Source organism: Chiroxiphia lanceolata, chromosome 6 (assembly GCF_009829145.1).
Source record: "Chiroxiphia lanceolata isolate bChiLan1 chromosome 6, bChiLan1.pri, whole genome shotgun sequence".
Lineage (NCBI taxonomy): Eukaryota > Metazoa > Chordata > Aves > Passeriformes > Pipridae > Chiroxiphia > Chiroxiphia lanceolata.
The window spans coordinates 3,366,352-3,386,798 of NC_045642.1; the positions used below are offsets into that span (position 1 = coordinate 3,366,352).

At 38.7% G+C, this 20,447-nt stretch overlaps 1 protein-coding gene across 1 annotated transcript in view; it reads right to left on the minus strand.

Moving 5' to 3' along the window:
* Positions 1 to 20,447, minus strand: part of NELL1 (neural EGFL like 1) — a 287,217-nt gene that overhangs the window by 17,390 nt on the left and 249,380 nt on the right. The window contains 1 exon segment of the mRNA XM_032691544.1: positions 2,718 to 2,858. Within this exon segment, the coding sequence (XP_032547435.1) occupies positions 2,718 to 2,858 (141 nt within the window).

Consider the following 20,447-nt stretch of genomic DNA (forward strand, 5'->3'; position numbering starts at 1 on the left):
ATATTATGACCTTACCCACCACATCCATCGATTTACACATTTGTCCCTTGCCAGGTGACCAAATTCCACTGTTTTCTCCCACTCAATGAGAATAAAGCTTTTAGAAGCACTCAGGTATCACAACACCTCCCAAATATGTGTTATTTTTCTTAATGTTCTGCAAGTACTGCAGAGACATTGCAAGTAATGACTCAGCTCCAAGAGCACCTACAAAATAAATGGAGGGAAAGGGGGTTAACCTCAATGCATCCAGCAAAAGCAAGTGGCTTCCTGGGCTTTGGGCAATCTGTCAGAGATGAGTACTGCCTCCCACTGTCTTGTGATTTTCTTTTCTTTATTATTATTTAGTATTTATTGTTATCGCTATGTTTTTGTAGGGGAGGGTTTAATCTTCTTTTGCTTATGTTTTTAGCCTATTTATTGTTCTCCAAGTTTGTCCTTCAGGGAGGAAGAAAGAAGAAATGCTTCAAAACACACTGGAAGACAATGGCTCAAATCTACCTCAGGTGCACACTACGAATTCAGTATACAATACAGCAGGAAAAAATGCTGTTGCTAAGCAGATCCTCTTTTTTTCTGAAATACAGTGAAAGACATTGGCCCTGATAAATGCTCCACCACGTAAACAACATGTAATGTGATGTTTTAGCTACAATGTATAGTGTTATCTGTTGTTTTAACCAGTACTTAGTTGCATTTTAAAACAAACATCATGGTTTGGTTTGAAATTTGTCACTATGGGTTAGCAGAATCTTTCAATTAATTTTTAATTATTTTATTTCATTATACTGGTGAAGCCGACTGGTTCATTCTCTCCCTCACTGGTAACCCCACAGCAGATGGTTCAGAGAAGCTATTTCATTAAAATAAACCCGCTAATTTCACATTCTGTTTACAACCTGCATCTGGCAAGATGAGCACCTCACCTCGCAAGCTTCCAGCATGCTGTGCAGGTCAAAATAAGGGCAGTTTGTTTTCATGAAATCCCATCCCTCCAGTCTCTGCAGAAAACAGAACATTTGGGGTTTCTTTTTGCAGTGCCCAACCCTTCAACAGCGATTCAATCCAAGCAACGCTGCCCTTTCCAGCAGCTGAGCCTACCTATGGGTCATTCTCAACCACAGTCTTGTCTGTGTCTGTCTTCTCCTGAGATCAGCTTGACCCTTAGGTCTTCTTCATCCCAAATCAGCTACAGAAGGTCAGCCCGGTGAGGGACGGGGCTCCCCAGGCAAGTAGTACAGGTAAGCACAAGAAATGCTAAAAATGCCCCTTGTCCCCAACTGCCTCAGGGTTTTTTGAAGGTTATGTCATGTTGATTTCTCATAGAGAAGGTATTTTCACCATTGCTCTGTTCATTACCCCTTTTACAACATTTAAATAAAGGAGAACTCTTAACATCTGAGAATTCATTTAGAAATCTATGGCTTTCATATGGTGTTTTATCTATTAGGTCACAAAGTGCTGTAAAATTTGCCATCTTTTACACAGCTACCCCCATGAAGTTCACTGCTGTGATTTTATGGAGCTCCCCATCAGCTTAGGACAATGTGTAAAAAGCTAATATAGCTGGACAATCTACAAAATATTGCTTTTGAAAATAATTACTGTTCCTCTGCATTTTTAAATCGTGACGCTACCTTATCCCAAGGACTTCTGATAGCCAAAATTTATGAAAGATGGGAATGTTTGTTACAATTTACAAGTAAATTTATATATTTTTGTTACTTTAACTTTTATTTTAAGTACAGACTTTAAATCTTAGAAAACGCCCTTTGAAGTTATGGCCATGATAAATGAAGTTTACAGCATTAAAAAAAGTCTTTCACAAAAGGAGGAGAAGAGCTTTTATAGGACATTCATATAACTGACTAAAGACAAAGTAACTGAAGTTCCAAAGAAAGGACATAACACTACAAGCAGTTGATCTGTATCTTTACAGAAGTTAAAATGGGATCTTTTCTAAGCACTTTTAAACTCACCTGATAAAATATCACGGAGAAATTATGTTTAAGGCTTCTGAGAATAGCTACAATTACCATCTCCACTATGGTTTTATTGCTGCTTACTTGCTGCAGTGGCACACAGTGTCTCACAGCCAGTCGAGGGCACACAGATCACAGAATCAGCGCTAACTCCTCATGGAGCCTTATCCTTTGTCCTCCCATAAAAACAACTGAAAAACTCCTCTGCACCCTCTAAAAATCCCTCTCTGTTCATGCTTTTGGGGCCTTATTCTGCAAATATGGTGCACAGAGATTCTGATGTTATTTGCATCATTCAAAAAATTAAGGATGAAGATGGCAAACAATGAAAAACAAGCAAACCAAAGCAACATAGACATACCACAGATGTGTTCATCACTGCTGAAATCTGGAATTAGAAAATCACCTCATCCCCTTTTGTGGCCAATTATGCTCCGCAGCAAGCCCACTTTCACTGCAGCTTTCATAGCAACTTGTTATGATAAATGACCAAGTGCAGTAAGTCACACTTTGGATCTCGAGCTGCCTCTCTCCTGTGATAACCATTCAAAAACGTGATGCACCATGAACCAGCACCCACCCTGCGTGGCTGGGGATGCTGACAAACACAGACACGCTCGTTTGCACTCGCATTTTAGCCTTAAACACAGTCACTGCTCAGGACAGCAGCTCAATAGTCACTTTGGAACACCATGCAGAAGGAGGTAAAAAAAGGCTCTGCTGATCATTGCTTACCAACACAGGACTCCCCGGAAAGAGAATAGCTTCCATTGTCATGGAAACCGCTTCTGCACTCACAGTGGTACCACCCTGGGAGGTTAACACAGCGTGAATGGTTGTGACACTCAATGATGCCCTCTGCACACTCATCAATATCTGCCTCAGAGAAAAACACAAGCCAGCCAGGAAATTAATTTCCTTCTACACCAATACTGTAGGTTTGTTTTTTTAAAAAAAAAAAGTTATTGGTTGTTTTTTTGGTTTTTGTTTTTGTTTTAAGTTTCCTTTAATATATGGATTAAGGTTTATTACGGTTCCCAACAACAGACACTTAACACACGACTCACATAACAACAATAAAAAAATAACAATAATACATCATGTAATCTGTTACAGACAAGACATTCTTTTACACCACAATTTGTTAAAAATGCAAAGCAAACATGCAGATTTTTTTGTTCCTTATTTGGTTTTTTGTTTGTTTGGGTTGGTTTTTTGTTGGCTTTTTGAACTCAGAAGTTACATTTGCCTATGCATTCAAAGCATTGCAGAATAGGTTGCCCACCGCAAAGGCAGTTTCAGCAATACTCCCGCTTTACAAACTCCGTGTCCCAGGATACCTTGGAAAGAGAAAGCATTTCCTTCGGGATTTGTGTTTCCAGCATTCAGCTGCGATATTGGCAGTTATCTGGCACTTAAGGTGCTCAGAGCACTTGGCAAACACTTGTTAATCTCTTTTGTTTCCGTGATCAAAATAAATACCCAGTGCGTGTGTAACAAACAGGAAAAGCAGTCCTCGTTTCAGCTGCAATAAAACATTTAGCAGGAAAAGAGCGAGGCAAATGACAGCAAGTTTGTAGCAATGGAAAGATACAGCATGATGAACACCCTGCTGACTGTCAATAAATGTGCTGGTTTTAGAAAGGAGTTTCTCAAATTTCTGTGCCACGTTTAATAGAGACCTCATAATTGCTAGTAACCTTGGCTAATCATGGCTGGCACCTGGCTGCTTCTCCCCTTTGAGCATTTTTCAGCACATTTTGTAGGGTTGTAATTAAAATTAGCAAATTAATTATATGTTAACCTTGTGGTAATTTAAGAAGCCATTATATTTTCATTCCTCTATTCAGTTCAACTTTTTTTTTTTTTTTTGTTCAATTTTGGACAGTTTTCAGCTGGGTACCTTATCAATTAAAATGAAACTCAAATTATTCCCATATAATTCCCATTTTCACCCACTGAGATTTCTTTTTTCTTGGTACACTTAAAATATGCATAAAATTGTGCACACCAAACCAAAGAATGTGGGGGAAATAGGTTCAGAAATTGCATTTAGCTCGGCAAGCATCAAAGAAGAAATGTCTCATGATCCTGATGCAAGACTGAGTCAAGGTTATTAACCGACCCCAGAGTGTAGCTTTTACAAAATACACACACCAATATGGTTTCGTGGACTGCACTGGTGTTGTGTCAATGCACATGGAAATGGATTTGAAGTATCCTTCAATACAATCCCATTTTCTTATTTTGTAGAAGCAATACCATAGAAAAGTTTGATTTTTCTTCATTTCAGTAACAATATTTATTCTTGTGGAAATATGGCTGAGAAACCTTAAAAAAAAATGCTGTTTTCCAAGATTTGTGTCCAGCATGAACCACTCTAGCATGAACCAAGGTGTCTACATAACAGGGTTATAAATGCTATTTATTTCTAGCTTTATTCTGCTCCCATCTAACAATGAAGTCAATTTTTTAATGCTTTAAAATCTGTCACTGCTGCCACCTTCTCTGTACTTTTTATTTTGTGGGAGCTAATTTTAGTGTTAAAACACTGCACAAATCTACCTGTCCATCAACGGTGAGTGGTGCTTGCAAACTCAGACGCTTTCAATTCATTACAGCAAATGGAATTTATAACCATGATCTTTTCACATGTCATGGCTGATGAAACAAGTTTAATCCTATTTGAAAAGTGAATGACTTTGTCATTGCAGGTCAACTGCAAATGAATCCTCCTTGCTTTCCTTTCTTCCCCAGTGTTGAATTGGAGAATGTTCCTGTTTAAAGACTGCTTCCTGGGGTCAATCCTGGAAGGTACTGGACCTTTATCCATTCAATTTTTCATTTTTAATTTACAAAATCAATAGAGTGTTCCTAAACTTCATCCCTAAACTTAAACCCTTTCAAAAGTATACGATTTAGGCTCATGGTAGAGGATACCAATTGACTAGTAGGTAAGTTTTCAGAAAGCTTGTCTGCCAGGGTACCAAAACTAAGCAGTAGTATACTCACTGGAAGAAGAGCAGCTAGGTTATGTCTCTAGATTATGTCAGAAAAGTAAAATAATACATAGAACTGTTTCAAGACTAGATGACTTTACTGTGGTAGTACCATAACTTACAGCTTTTGCTCCCTGATGCGTAGGGAGACACTAACCAATTTCTTCAACCAGCAGAGCTAGGAAAAAAAGATTCATTTTCAGTTTTACGGGTTCTTCCTTTCCTTACTTGACCTCCTTAAACCAGTGGAGTTATGCCAGCATTGGCCTGCCCATGCTGGAGGCAGCGGGCAAAGCATAAGGAGAAGCTTTGCGGGCTGTTTTGGGAAAATGTCATGACAGACACTGCTGATGCAGAAGAAACTAATGACAAACCCTTCGAGCTCTGTCCCCTCTCTATCCACTACCTCTCCTCTTCAGGACAAGTTCAGCCCTCTTCCTGTTCTCGTGCTGGAGACAGGCTGGGTGCATGGTGCAGGGAGAAGAATGGGGAAGCAACTCTCCCTCTGCTTCTGCAGCACCTTAGGATTCCTTTGGCAACACACCATTAGCAGCACCACGTGATACAAAATGCACGAGGGGTATAAACAAGGAAAACCATTAACGGCTTCTCCATTTATCCAACGCATTACTGCTCCTTAAAATGATGTACATAAACACTAAAAGAGGAGGAAATATTATGATGAGGTCTGTAAGCTTCTCCTGTGATCCTGGGTGTTATCTGTAGCACATACACAAACACAGCTCTGCAGGTATAGGAAAATATTGTGGATGTTTTAGAAACTCAGATTAAAGATGCTCAGAATACCAAGAGGAAAATGCAAATAACAGCTTTATAAAATAGTATGCCATATACCATGACACTACTTAGTTAACTTAATATGTAATTTCCATCTGGACATACTATGGCATTTGCAAACACACATTTTTTTGAGGATTTCTTCTGCATAGGAGGATGTTTCTACACATAACAGCCAGTTCAGGGAATTAGAATCAATTCACTTCTCTTCATCTTTGCTTTTCCATCTTTAGATCCTAGCACTATATTTGCATACTTGCCTCAGGACAAAAGTCTTTCTATGCAAGTCTGTTTTGGGGTTTTGCTATGGAATTTGAGCCACATATGCACTAATTTTGAGGATTTTAGCATGTACCAGAGTGTGCTATATGTATAACTTTCTTCAAAAAGTTATGTTAAGCTGAAGTGAAAGTGTATACTTCTGACCTGTGAGTAAAAACAGTACAGAAATCAGAATCATTCTTCAAAGGAGCACATTAAAAACTGTACAGAAATTCAGTAACATGGCACAGGTCAGAAGAAACAATTGCTGGGTATCTTTTGGCTGTGTTCCCATGCTCCTGGTCTTGCCTGCCCTCGATGCTCCTGGCAGCAGGGTGAGCACACGGCCCTCAGGGCTCCAGTCTCTGCCTTCTCACAGACTCCTGCCATGGAGGGAAGAACCTGGGTCTTTCCATGCACACCTACACCTTGTTGTCCCATGGGACTATGCCATGCTCACAGAAGTCAGTGAAAACACACTCACCAGCTCACAACTGCATGTGGTCTTTCTCCGTGTCTGTGTTAATAGCCAGGTAGTCTTGAACTGAGTGCTTATGAGAAACTGCCAATTTACTATTTCCTTGGGAACTGAAAATTTTCATAACCTTAATTTGCCTCTGCAGTATTTAGCTAAATATCTGCATTACCTTTGCACTAAGTGTGGTATTTTTCATTTCTAGCTCTAATTCAACTTAAGACATGGCTGCTTTTACTACCATGGAAGTGTTTTTGTAGATTTTTCATTCAAGCCTTCTTACAAAGTTCGTGTAAAAGATCTCTTACTGATTATCCTGTTGCCTGCTTTTACCCCACTCAGTCACTTAACTGCCATTAGTAGAGAACTGTTAATGGATCTGGCAACACTCCACTACAGTGGCTTTGCAAACGCTCAAAAATGGCACATTTTTGTATTGTAGCAAAAAGGTATCAGTTGGTTGTGTATAAGCCCTTGCAGGATGTTAATCCTGTCCTTTAAGGACAGGTCTGTAATTTTTACTTTTAGCATCCCAGCTTCTTGCATTATTCATAAGGGTATTTATGCAGAGAAGATAAATAGGATAATTTGACTCAAAATAAAACACAATGGCTTCAGAACACTGTGAAAAAGTAAAATTAAAATAATTCAATCTTTTCTAATGCCTCATCACATTTAAGTCACTGTGTGATAATACTGAAAAGAGAACTGTTCAGTGTCATGTCACAGCTAGCAATCTACAGTTTCAATGAGACAGAAGAGCTGTATTATAAAAGTGTCCGTTCATCAAACCCTTACTGAATTCTTTTTCATGCAAAAAAATACATGATCCTTATCTTTAGCTCTCCGTTGACCAGGAGACCTTTAAGCAGGAAAAGTGTGTACTAACAAGAAAGGATCACACAGGTCTCAAGCTTCCCAAATTAAAATTGTACCCTGACAGTTAAGTCCATTACTTCCAGAGCACTACAACTTTGTTTTCCATATTACAGTATTTTTCTTTAACATAAAAACACCAGAAAAATGCACCCAGCCAACCGAGGCATAAGTTATATGTAAAATACAGCCTCTTCTCATCTCCTGCTCTCGCCTGAGCCACTCCACGAGAGAGAGCAGGAAAGGGATGTCACTGACAGCACTATGCAAACAGTGTCCCTGCTGCAAAGGATTCATTCGACTACTTCAAATAAACCCTGAAAGCAAAGAGAACTACTTTGGATGAGAACATGAGATGAAAAAATCTTTCTCTCTAAAAAAACCCACAAACCAACAAACCCTCCCAATCTGCCTACCTCTATAGTTTTACATAAACTTACATAAGGATTTTTTTATTCTTCATTATTAACCCTTACATTGGCTATATTATTAAATCTCTATATTAGCTCTGACAGTTCACTATGAGAAGGGCCTGCCTTTTTTTTTTTCAACATATCCTATACAAATCAGAAACACATGGTCAGCAGCCACCCTTAAAGCCTGCTGGATTCTCCCAGTGCCAAAAGAAGAGGCTACAAGGCTGACCTTGTCACGGGTTTGAAACCCAGCGTGCCTGGAATCCCAAGGGTACAGCTGCGGTACAGCAATCTAGCTGTTAAACAAATGGTAACTTAAAGAACACAGATAACTCTGTAATTAAGTCACATTTGAATAACGACTCGTGGCTCTTGCTCAACCTCATGGGGCCAGTTCATTCTTATGGCAACAGAAAGGACAGGAAAGACATCTGTCTGAGAACTATCTATTGATATTTTAAATCGTCGATTTTTTGTTTCACAATTTTAAGTATCTCAGGTGATAAGGATCCCCCCCCACCCCTCCTCTGCCTGAAGCCAGCAGCAGGCATTGGAAGAGCTGCTTGGGACATTTTTCTTCGACATTTAGCCTCTGTTTTAATTACATTAGTTTTAATTCATTAGGAGATTTTGGGCAAACAATCAGCACCAAATAATATATTCCTCTCTCCTCAGGAGTCATGGCTGTTTTCATAGACTGATTTTAATTGCATTATATTTATATTGGCCTTTGCAGTTCCTTCTCAGGCAGGAATAGTTTTGGCTGTATAAATGGTACAGGCTTTGGGTCCATTTTTCTATTTTGAGGACACAGCAGTAAACCATAAAACTTTAAATTTGTTAAGATAGTGAATACAACTCACGTTCATGAATAATCAAACCCACGCAACAGTTTAATAGTACTAAATGGCTTTCGGGGATGAAAGGTGTGCCCACCTCCCATTATAATTAAAGAACAGCTGTAATATGCTTTATTGTGTAATTCTGGACTGGTATCAAGATTTTTAATCATCTGAAACCCATGTGCAAATTTAGAATGATGACTTTAACAAGAATAAATGAAATTCAATTGATATCAGGATAATAACAGACCAGTTGCACCAGCAATTTTTGAGATTAATTTTTTTTAATATACAACATCTAATTTACTGAAATTCATTTCAGTACCTTATAAATTTATACACAGTCCAAGACGATGTCTTTATCACTTTAGTGCATGTCTCTCTAACACCCTCATATTTGTCTATTTGCATGCTAAATATGCAGCACACTTAGAGTATGCAACCAAAAGGTCCTGAATGGTTCAAATAAATGTCACTTCACAGCAGTGGAGCTGCAACAAGAATTTTTTCTTCTCATATTTAAAGACTACTGGATGATGTAGGACATAAAAATCAGAGCCAGATCACTCTTTAGAAAGCCTGGCAGGGTGAAGAACTATCTCAAATTTAGTGTTGCATTTGGGTTTCCATTGCAAAGAGGATTTTAATTATCACTCCACAAGCCAGAAACAAACAGATTGACTTCACAATTAGTAGGTTAAGTTTCAAACTGAGGAAGAGACTTTCTGTCAAAGTTGAGGCCTATGGTCAACATGTCTCTCAAATCACATTATCCTGATAATAGCAGGGCTACTAGCTCAGTGTTTTTGTATTCCAGCTCTTCCCATGTCCAGCTGGACTAATGACTCAGAACTTCAGGACAGATGTTTAGCCCACTAGCACCTTGTACCTCCTATATCCCACAATTCTCCAGGAATGCCCTTTCTTACTCTTTTTGACATTATACTCTTCCTAAATGTACCAGAGCACTTTGTCAGGACCACGAATTTGTAATTATTCTACCTATTTAGGTAGGAATAGTGTGTGGTCTCTGTGCTAAGGTTACCCATGTAAATCAATCCAGTAGAATTTCTGCAGAGAAACTCAACTGCAGACCACAAGTAAATCACTGAGCACTATGATTTAATTTAGATCATATATATTATTATATATTTATTTTTATTGGTAGAAAAGAGGGATATCATGTGCAATTTATAGGTGACATAAATAAGGCAAAGAGAGATACAGAGAACTTTCCAAAGTTGTCCAAAGCCAAAATGTGAGAAACTTCTCAACTTTGTAATTGCATTCCTTGCCTCTACTTGGTTATTCTCAAATAACCAAGTAGAGGCAAGGCCAACCTTCACTCCCCTCATGACTCATGAACACAGGCTTTATTTTTTAAGAATGTTCACTATCTTCATCCCTGACTGCTAATTCAATTAAACTGTGATTTTGGAGTTGTATCTACATATATTATATAAAAGCAGCTATTCAGAATATTAGATAAGCAAAGTAGAATAAAACAAGAGAAGAAGATCAACAGGAGAGGTCTGTTGTGTTGATACACTGTAATCAATGGAGCCCTCAGCACACAGAGGTATTCTCCTACACAGATAGGATTATATAGATTTTTTAAAAAGAAGTTCAAACCCATTCCTAAAGCACAGTATTTTTATGCACAAAGCTGCTTTAAGCCTATTCAAAGCCTAAATTCTCTAAATTCAGGCTCATTGAATTTACAGTGACTGGTAAGACCATACTAAAAACACATTACAGATTGCAGAATCACATTTCAGAAAATCTGCATGGTAAAATACATTAAATACCTCATAAGAAGGCTAACACGTCAATGAGAATAAAAAGTATTTTTGGCAAATGATTTTGACATCCTGCAATTAAAGAGTTGCACATTCTTTGCCAAGATCACAAAATTTAAGAAGAATCACCTAAAGGGGATACAAGTTAAAGTAAAGCAGCTGAGGGGTGCCAACCAGCTGGAAAGCAACTTGGCACAAAAGGAGCTGGGGGTCTGGGTGGACACCGAGTTGAACTTGAACCAAAAAGATGACTTTGCTGCAAAGAGGGTGAATGGTGTCTTCAGCTATGTTAAAGTAGTGCCAGCAGGCTGAGGGAGGTGATCCTTCCCCTTTGCTCAGCGCTGGTGAGGCCAGAGCTGAAGTGCTGGATCCAGTTGTGACCTCCCCAGCACGAGAGACAGACGGAACAGCTGGAGAGAGACCAGCCATGGGCCACGAGGATGGGTAAGGGACTGTCAGGAGGAAAGGCTGAGACAGCTGGGACTGTTTAAACTAGAGAGGGGAAAAGGCTCAGGGGCATCTTGCTGCTGCCTATTAATACCCAAAGGGGGGGTGCAAAGAGGATGGATGCAAAGAGGCTCCTCTCCATGGCTCACAGTGACCAAAGGCCATGGGCACAAACTGAAACACAGCAGGGTCCATCAGGAAACATATTTTTACTGTAAGAGTGACTGAGAACTAGCATAGGTTGCCCAGAGAAGTTGTGGAGTCTCCATCCTTGGAGATATTCACAATCTGTCTGGACGTGGTCCTGGGCAACTGGCTCCAGGTGGCCTTAACTGAGCTGTGGGGTTGGACAAGGTGACTCCCAGAGGTCCCTTCCAACCAGAACCATTCTGTCATTCTCTGATTCTGCCCCAGAAGGAACTCTCACTTGAATGAAAACTGATGAACTACACAGGATGCTGCAAATTGGTTCATCAGAGCTACAAGAGATGAATGAAACCTCTTATAAAAGAGGACACAGACAGCATTCTCTACCCAACTTACCAGCTGTGCAATCCAGTGCATTGCACAAAAGGAATCATTTAGGTGACACTGGCTCTATGTATAAAAGCTTCATCCATGAGCCTTAACATTATTATCCAATGCTATCAGACTTCATGCACAATATTCAGGTGCAATGCCTAACCAATATATTACTCTATGTGGTACTTGAAATGCTAAAGTTCAACATCAAGGAGTGATAGAAATAGCCTACTATCTTACCTAGAACATCCTGTGACAGAGAATAAGTGCTCCATTCCATACATTCTTCCATGATTTGCCTGAACCAAATTTAAAATGACTCACATGATGAGTCCTCCCCCACTTCATTGGGAAGATTATATTGCAGCCCAATACTCGACAATGTTGGGAAGTTCTTTTGATTAGTTTGAGCTCTTTCATAATCGAGTATGACAAAATAGCACTTGTCAAAACAATTTCACTGCTAACAGGAGGCGGTAGCTGATGAGAAAACGATAAAGAGCACATTTTCTTCACTGTGGCTGGGGGGGGCTGAGTGTCAGTCATTCTCCTTAAAATCCCCACGTATACCACTGTGCCAAAGGGCACAAGAAGCAAATCCAAATAGCAGGTTTAGATTATAATAGTGTGCACACCCTATAGCACCCCTGGGAGTTTAATAATAATGAGAAATATTCTCAATTACTTTTTTTTTAAATCTTGAAATGATTAACAGGTTCAGAAAAGCATTTTCATTCATACAGTAATAAACTCTCCCAAGGAAGCAAATCCCTAAACAAGCAGTATAAAAAGAGCTCTTGAAATCGTAAGCAGAATAACGTAAAGCTCTCTGCATCCTTAATTAGGGATGAAAAGGGTTCAGGAAGGGCTGATCAATAAAGTGCAAATGATAAAAAACTAAGTAAGCATAGTTTTGGAGAATGTGTGAACACAGTTTCATAAAAAGATAATATCTGTGGTGGATCTCCCACACAACACACTGGATTGCAACTGCTCTCATCAAGGGAAGTTCCCCAGGCACCTTGGAATATATAAATGTGTTTCTGACAATAAGAAGGGTACACAAAAAGACCCTACATAATAGGTATCAAATAACAAAAGACTGGAAGGATTGTTTAAGATGAGAAATTAAGGCTCTTGCATCACTTTGCCTATCTCCTTGTGTTCATCATACAAGTAAAAGCCATTCTCTATTTTGGTCTGCTTGAACTTTCTCCAGCCCCACCACCTTCCATCTGTTACCCACCCCCTCCTCCAGTGCAGTTAAATTTACCCACGTTCCCAACTTTGTCACACCATGTGCACAGTCATGAAAAGCAGTTTGGTGTCGTGATTTCCCATACACAATCCAGTAAATTTGAGAACATAAAAAAAGTGCACTTCCCCAGTTAAACTGGGACAGCGCCACATTTCATCGCACCAGATAATCAGAGTCAACGTGCTGCAAAAAAAAAATAAATATAGTAAAATTCGCTAAACTGACACAATGTGTCCACTGACATGTTCAGAATGAAGGTGAGGAATCACCCCAGCTGACTAGAGATGCTCAACTGTCCGGTGCATCTTCACCAGTCAATGAGCTGAGATACAAAAGGTAACACTGACTGCTTAATGCCTTCTGTTTTTTTCAACACCTCAAATCAGAATTAATTTCAATGTTAAACCTATTTGTTCAATATAACACATTTAAAAATTTTAAACATTTATATGTACTTACAATCAAGCTAGAAAGATTTCCCCTTAAAAGACTCAAGATTCCAAAAATCTTAAAAACCCATCTTAAAGTGAGCTTCCTATTTTACATGCAGTTCTAAGTCTAATTAAAGAGAACAAAGTATACCAGTGCGTATGGAAGCACAGTGTTGCACCTAGTTTCTTCCAGGTGAAAAACTCAGTCATTACTCTTACCTTTCTTTTTAAATACTGCAATGAATATTTCCAAATAAATAAGAAATGCCTGTTTCCTTAGCATAAAATGTGCCTTTTGAAAGCATATGCTCTCTCTTTCATTTTTTAATTACAGATTGAATTTTTAACTTCACTAAACCATTAGTTGTCACTTTGATCAGACCCCAGTTTTCCTAGCCTGGGTGCTGCTTCAGACATCAATAATTCTAATTAAACCAACTCTGAGATATGACTACATCATTTCTCTAAGCAATTAAAAATGTGCAACTGAAATAAGTAGAAAATCTTAAAAGAAAAGCCATGGGACTCATCAAATGTTAATAACAATAATAATAATAAATACATTGCACTTCTATATCATCCTTCATCCTGTGATCTCAAAATATTTCTTAAGTATTATGTAATATTACAGTATTTTTAAAAAAATAAAATATAAAAGGCCTTTGTTTATTTTATTATCTGAAAGGAGCTTGATTATTTGTGAAGAAGATGCAGTCACCACTGTTTATTGCATGAATAAGACCTCCACTCACTAAAAAGACACATTTATCCAAACTTATTATACATAAATTGAATGCAATTGCTTTTCATTAGCCTCCCCAAAGTAAGGAGTTCCTCATAATAATTCACTTTACAACTCGAAGACCACAACGTAATTTACTGTCTTCGAATTCACTGACCTATGCAACTGTTCTGCAAAAACATATTTGCAAAAGCTGGCAGGCTTTACCAGACTAGAAGGATCACTTTGAACTTTGTAGCATCTCAAGCAGCTACAAGACCTGAATATTGGAGCTTGTGGGTTTTGGGTGGTTGTAAAGACTCAGTGAATCGAGCTAGATGAGTAAACTGAGGATTAGAAGCAACAGCTCCTTGGGGTTTAACACCGGTGCTACTCCTGGCCCTCCCTTTGAGCTTTAAAAAAAAAAAAATTCTCTGCATTTCTGTTTAGTTGTAAGTAAATATTTTTGATCCTACAAAAACATTTAGTAGCTCTTCATATATACTTCAGATAGTATGTAGATTACAGAATAAATATACGGAATGCCATCATTTTACAAAGAGTTTTTAAGTATGGATATATGTATAAGCAAAGTCTGTTTCAGAGCTTCATTATCAGTGAAATGAGGTTGATCTGTAGCACACAGGATACCAAAACATCAAGAATCTAAAAAAAAGTGAGCATATCTGGAAAAAAACCTGACCTTATGCATGTTTATGCATTTAGGAGCAAGACTAACTTTGACGGAAAAAGAGAAAAATCGCTGAAAACAGAGCACTTTAGTCCCTTTAGATTTCTTTCCATAATTGTGCTGGATATGGAGCTTTCTTCAAAGACTATGATCTCCATCATGCACATTAGGTCTGAATCAGAGATTGGGTGACATGAACTGCTCCAGACAATATGACAGCTGTGACTCACCTCGTAAACAAGGACAACAGCAGTGGTGGTTTAGCCATGAACATCAGAGGACATGAGCAAGAAAAGGGTTGTAGGGAAAGCTGTTCCACAGTAGGAAATACGACCTCATCTAACAAATGGTAACAGGCAGAGGAAATTATTCTTAGGGTCACATGAAAGCACCTAATATGTTGCTGTCTGTGTCACTGTCTGTACAATTTAAATCACTTGGGAGTCAGTAAAAAGATGCTTAGTGCCTGACAGTGACCCAGGCCAATGGCTGCTCTAAAATAGATGAGCACTAAATACCAGTAAAGCACATGGCATGCCACTGGCAAGGAACTTGGGGCCACCGAACTGGAATATAAAATACCTGACTTTCCAAAACAGACTGTGAAATACAGATGAGAAAAGGCAAAATGAGAGATGAGTATTTCATTTGGTTCTTAACATCTGCCAACTTAGAAATTCTACAGACTATCACCTAAATCCATGAAATACGGTAAAAAAAGATGCCTTCCTTACTTATCCTTCAGTTACATAACATACCACCCCAAAATTCACCAGTCATTTAGAGGTAAATCTTATTTTCTTTAACATCCAGTCAAAATACTAACCTTTTTTTTTTTTTTTTTTTAATATGTAAGATGACATCATTTATTATCCTCCTAGGGACACTTTCTTGGTAAAACTACCTCATTTTTCAGTGACTGAAAATTTGATCTCCGACCTCACAGATTTTCAGTCATAGGAATAATTTTAGTTCAAACCCCATCCCAGCCTGCATAGACCTGTTGCAGAAGTGCACCCAAACATGTATCTAAATTATCATCTGATCCAGTATGGTCACTTCAACTGTTTGATAAAAAGTTACTGCCATTAAGATGTTGTCTTCATCTGGTTTAAACCAGTAACACATACCCATATTTTAATGAGAAGCCCCTGCAGAGTCATCCTGCTGGACTGATAAACACAGGGTACCAAGAAAGGTGAAAGGAGGAAGCTACTAGCACACAAGAAGGAACTGGAATAGTAAGAGAATATTTACAGTCCTCTTGTACCTTAGCAAGAGACTTTGCTCTGCCTGTCTAAAGCATAGCTAGGAAAGAACCAGAACTACTGAGCAAAGTGTATTTCTGGGAAATTCTTTCCTTCAGGAAAGACCGTGTGCATTTCATTAGCATATCCCAGCTTTTATCCTGGAGAATTAGAAATAAAGGGGGCTGATTCACCATCTGCCAGTTCACAAAGACTGTGGCAAAACTGTGCCAAGCTGAACACGTGTGTTGGGCAGAGCAACCGGGAGGTGAGAGAAGCAGTGCCTGTGGGGGACATGTTCAGCATCAGGGCAGGATCACACCCATGTCTGACACCACTATCTTTTCTGTGTCTCGCAAGAATTTCAGGAGGAGCTCACAGGAACCTAATTAACCAAATTCAGAATTCTTTCCTCTTCTTCAGTTACTCAGATTTTGACCTTAAAATGAAGCACTTTCATACACAGGCCACTGCTACCTACCTTTTAATGACATTTCCTTCCTATGGAAAGGTGAACAGCAAACTAAGAATGTGCTATTTTATCACAGTGCCATTAGCTAGTACTCAGATATCAAGTGATACACATGGCCCTCTTTGCCTTTGAAAAAGGAGGAGAAAAAAAAAAAAAGAAGAAAAATGACATTATCCTCCCACCCTTTATTTACAGCAGAAGAAAATCTGTTCCTGATTTTTTAAATAATTTTTAAAGGTCTGAGTTTCCAACAGGTGACAGTCACCTGCTGCTCATCCTGTACAACAGAAGTAAGCTGTAGAGGACTAATTGTATCCCATATTTCCATAACCATCTTAATTCCCACAAAAGACATCGAAACCCCTTCAAGCAAAAATATTATAGGGTGAGATACATCTCACCTCACTTCAGATGTCTAGAATGTCTAAATGTATGTGTATTACTAGATGGTTACCTGGTTCCCATTTATCATCAATGGAAAGTTGGGTGCTTTCAGGCTACAATTCATCTAACATCTACTTCAGATGCATCAGGCATTAGAAATACCTATTTCTCTCCACTGACTCTAATGAGAAGTTTAGCTGACTCCCTCAAAGGCAGACAGCCATAATCACTCCCATTAAAGCAAGGTAAGAACAACTATATTTCACTTGGCAATGCATGCATCTACAGCGAAAGGAATCCACGACAACTGTGCTGAAGGGGTTTGTAAATCTAAATTATGCATCAGAATCTCGGACTAATTCAGGCTGGCTGGGCTGTCAGAGGTCTCTGGTCCAAACTGCTGCATCCAGCAGGGCCCACTGTGAGGGCAAATCAGTCTGCTCAGAGCTGTAAGTCTCGTAACCCACCATCCTCCTGCTCAGATGTGCCCACTGGAGATGCTGATGCACTGCTGCACTATCAGCAGTGACAACTGAGCAGGAAGGGCTCCAGCACTGATGGGAGCTCACTTGCTCAGCAAACTGAAGATGAATTTGAAAGGCTCATCTTCAGAGTAGTGTTTTTTGACTGGCATATAGGCAAGTAAGCTACTGGGGCTGTTTTGGCCTCTTTAATGGGCCAGTGGGAGACACTGGATAGAGGAAAGAGTTTAAAAGATATGAAAACAGTGTTTCCAGCAATGCTTTAAGGGAGATATATTTTACAATATGCCATTGCTTGCTTTTTATTTTTATTTTATCCATTTTTATATCTTCCTGTTTTCTTCTTCTTTCCTTTTTTTTTCCAATATGGAAGAAAAAGTTCATGTGACAAAGAAAAGTTAGCATAAGGAAGAAAATTCCATCCACTGAGCAACACAACAGCTGCCTTTTCATTGGCCACGCTTTGAGGTTTTGTCCTAGGCTGGCTGTTTTTTGGTTCCTCTGACTGTTCCACAAAAGTATTCCTACCCTTTCAAAGCCAAACAACCCACACATGCTCTTGCTGGCAAAAACTTGATCAAATTTCTTGCCTTCTTGCACATGTCAGTGATCACTCATCACCTCATCTGAATTCTTTTTTTTCTTTTTTTTTTTTTTCCCCACAAAGACGTATGTAACAGAGAGTTTTTGGCCTACGGGCTCATAAAGAACATTTCTCCATTTCTGAGGTGAGACTAGAATACTCCAAACTACTGTAGTAGCTTTCATATTTTATACTCATCGAAGTTTAAATTTTTACCTTCATTTATATTGCTTTTAGTCAAAATGTCTGTTAGCCCTGTTAGAATCATACCAAAGACATGAAGCAAAAATTGGGCTTCCTAGGAAGAACTGAATATCTATGTCTTTATTTTTCAGGCTCACTGTGATGCTTAATTCAAAAATATTTAAAAAAAATAAATTTCTTCCTCCATGAAAAGCCATCAAAACAGTAGGCAGTGTACAAAGAAATCCCTTTTCCAATCACAGCCAGCCCTGGAGCTATCAACAGCAGCTATTCCATGACATACAGTTATGCAGGCAAGGACAAAGAGAAGGTGTCCTTGACCACAAACATTAGACTTACTTTGAGGAACATAATTTTCCAGAGAGAAGTTTTTCAAGAACCCAATCCTGGCTGTGTCAATACCACAGACCACACTGAAGTGAAAAAAAGTCCAGCTTCGTATTTCAAATTTGCTGTGCTTTCACCTTTGCTTAACAGCGGTAAAGGTAGTGTTTCCCCTAATGTAATTCCCATCCTGATGTAGGTATATAGGGTCATATTTGAGCTCCATGGACTGCACTTTCAGGAAGGAAATGCAATCCCTTCCAAATATTTCATGTCATAAAAAATAAATTTAAAAAAAAAAAAAAGTCAGGACAGAAAACTTAATTCTGAATGAAAATTCCGTCTTTTTTTTTACTACGTCAGAGTGTGTCCTGTTTGTTGCAAAGGTGCAGTTTGGCACTTAGATCAAAGCATTTCCTGGTTATGTTACACTGAAGCTGAAGTGTCAAACTGTTTCACTGAAACACTAATAAGAAATGCTTTGATGTACTCGGGGGGGGGGGGGGTGGGGGGGGGGTGGGGTGGGGGGGGGTGTAAAGCACTTTAGTAATTACTTAGTAACTAATTTTTTAAATAGCTCGCCCAAGCTGCAGTTTTTCATTTTGATATGTCACTGAAGTAACCCAAACCATTCCATGACTGTTGTTGACATGCTATGGAAAGAAACTCTAAATTCACCCTTTGAAATGTAGACATTTCCTTTGAAGGGGAACAATGACAGGGATAAAGAATATCACTCAGGTATCTTCTGATTAAATTAGAGTTGAGGGACACGCTCATCCTGAGCCAAACATCAATGAAAACAAGGAACAGCATATAAAGAAAGAACTGGCCTGGAACCTGTGACCAGATATGTCCATCAGAACTACCTTGTACCCCTGGTAAATTGTGTCTAAACAGGTTATCATCAAACCATATCTGATCTCACTCCAAAACAGGTACTTTCAGAAGCTTACTAAAAAATGTGGATGCCCAGTTGCCTCACTGGATAGCAGAGACCTGCCTCCTGGCAGAGCCTCTGCTCCCCAGCACAGACAGCAGCCCCTGCATCCGCAAGGGAAGAGAACACATCCCTCCCAGAACACAGGACTTCTTCCCAGCCCTTTCCAAGGCAATTAGCCTTCCCATCAGGACTCTGGAACAGCACACATATTCATCTGTATTGGGATGTGTAAAAAGGGAAAGCAAAACATTCACCTGAACATGAGTCAGCCTTGGATCTCTGGGGAGAACAATTACCAAATATGTTCAGTCAAATATGTTCAGTCAAATATCTTTGCAATCTCTTTTTTCTGTGTGTAAAAAATTTGAAAGTCAATTTCAGGCTACACTCTAGCATTCTTGAAAATTTAATAAAAAATAATTCCACTATTTTAACAATTCTTCTTCATAGTTCCAACACATGGCTCTAAGTGAGGGAGAGCAGAGTGCATTCTTGTTTTAGTTCTACAGAGGACCCAGTTCTGAAACTGCTGAGAAACACAGATCAAGCTGCCAGTTTCTCCTTTTAACTTGGAACACCTTTTACCATTTCCAAGAAAACTGAGTAGACTTTCACGTACAATGAACCAGCTGAATTGCTCAGATTCACATTAATTATTGTTCTTATCATTCACCACCCTCTTATTTGTCTACATTACTCTTTTAAGCAAACACCATATTGCCTTTCTTTTGATTTTAAATGTCCCCTTTGGTTCCACAGCTCATAAAATTCTGCTTCATGAACTGGATAATGTCTTTACTTTGTCTTTTTCTCTCCTGCTGCATAGCTTATCTCTAAAGCTTGTGGTTTTCACTGATTTATAATTGCTTACCAGCTACTATATTGACAATTAGACACAATTTACTGATATGCATTAGCAAGAGGACAGCAAAACAGTTGTCTATTTCAATAGCTTATTGAAAATTTATCTGAAGAATATCAGACAATATCTGATCTATATTCTGAAGCACTGTACATCAAAAAAAATTTAATAAATTATATATTCCATCATTACCTTTTGAAAATTTATTTTAGGATTAGTTTAAACTTTCATATTTTCTTTGTTGATACCAATTCATAATACATTATGCAGGCATAGTACAGAAATACAATATTTTAATTAATTTTGGTTTCTTAAGATAATTCGGGTAGTTGTTACTTGTTAGTGTTTTGTACAACAATTTAATGGTTTAACACTAATGTATGCACTAGTACCACTGACAAGCCATGAAAAGCCAACAAGAAAAGCAA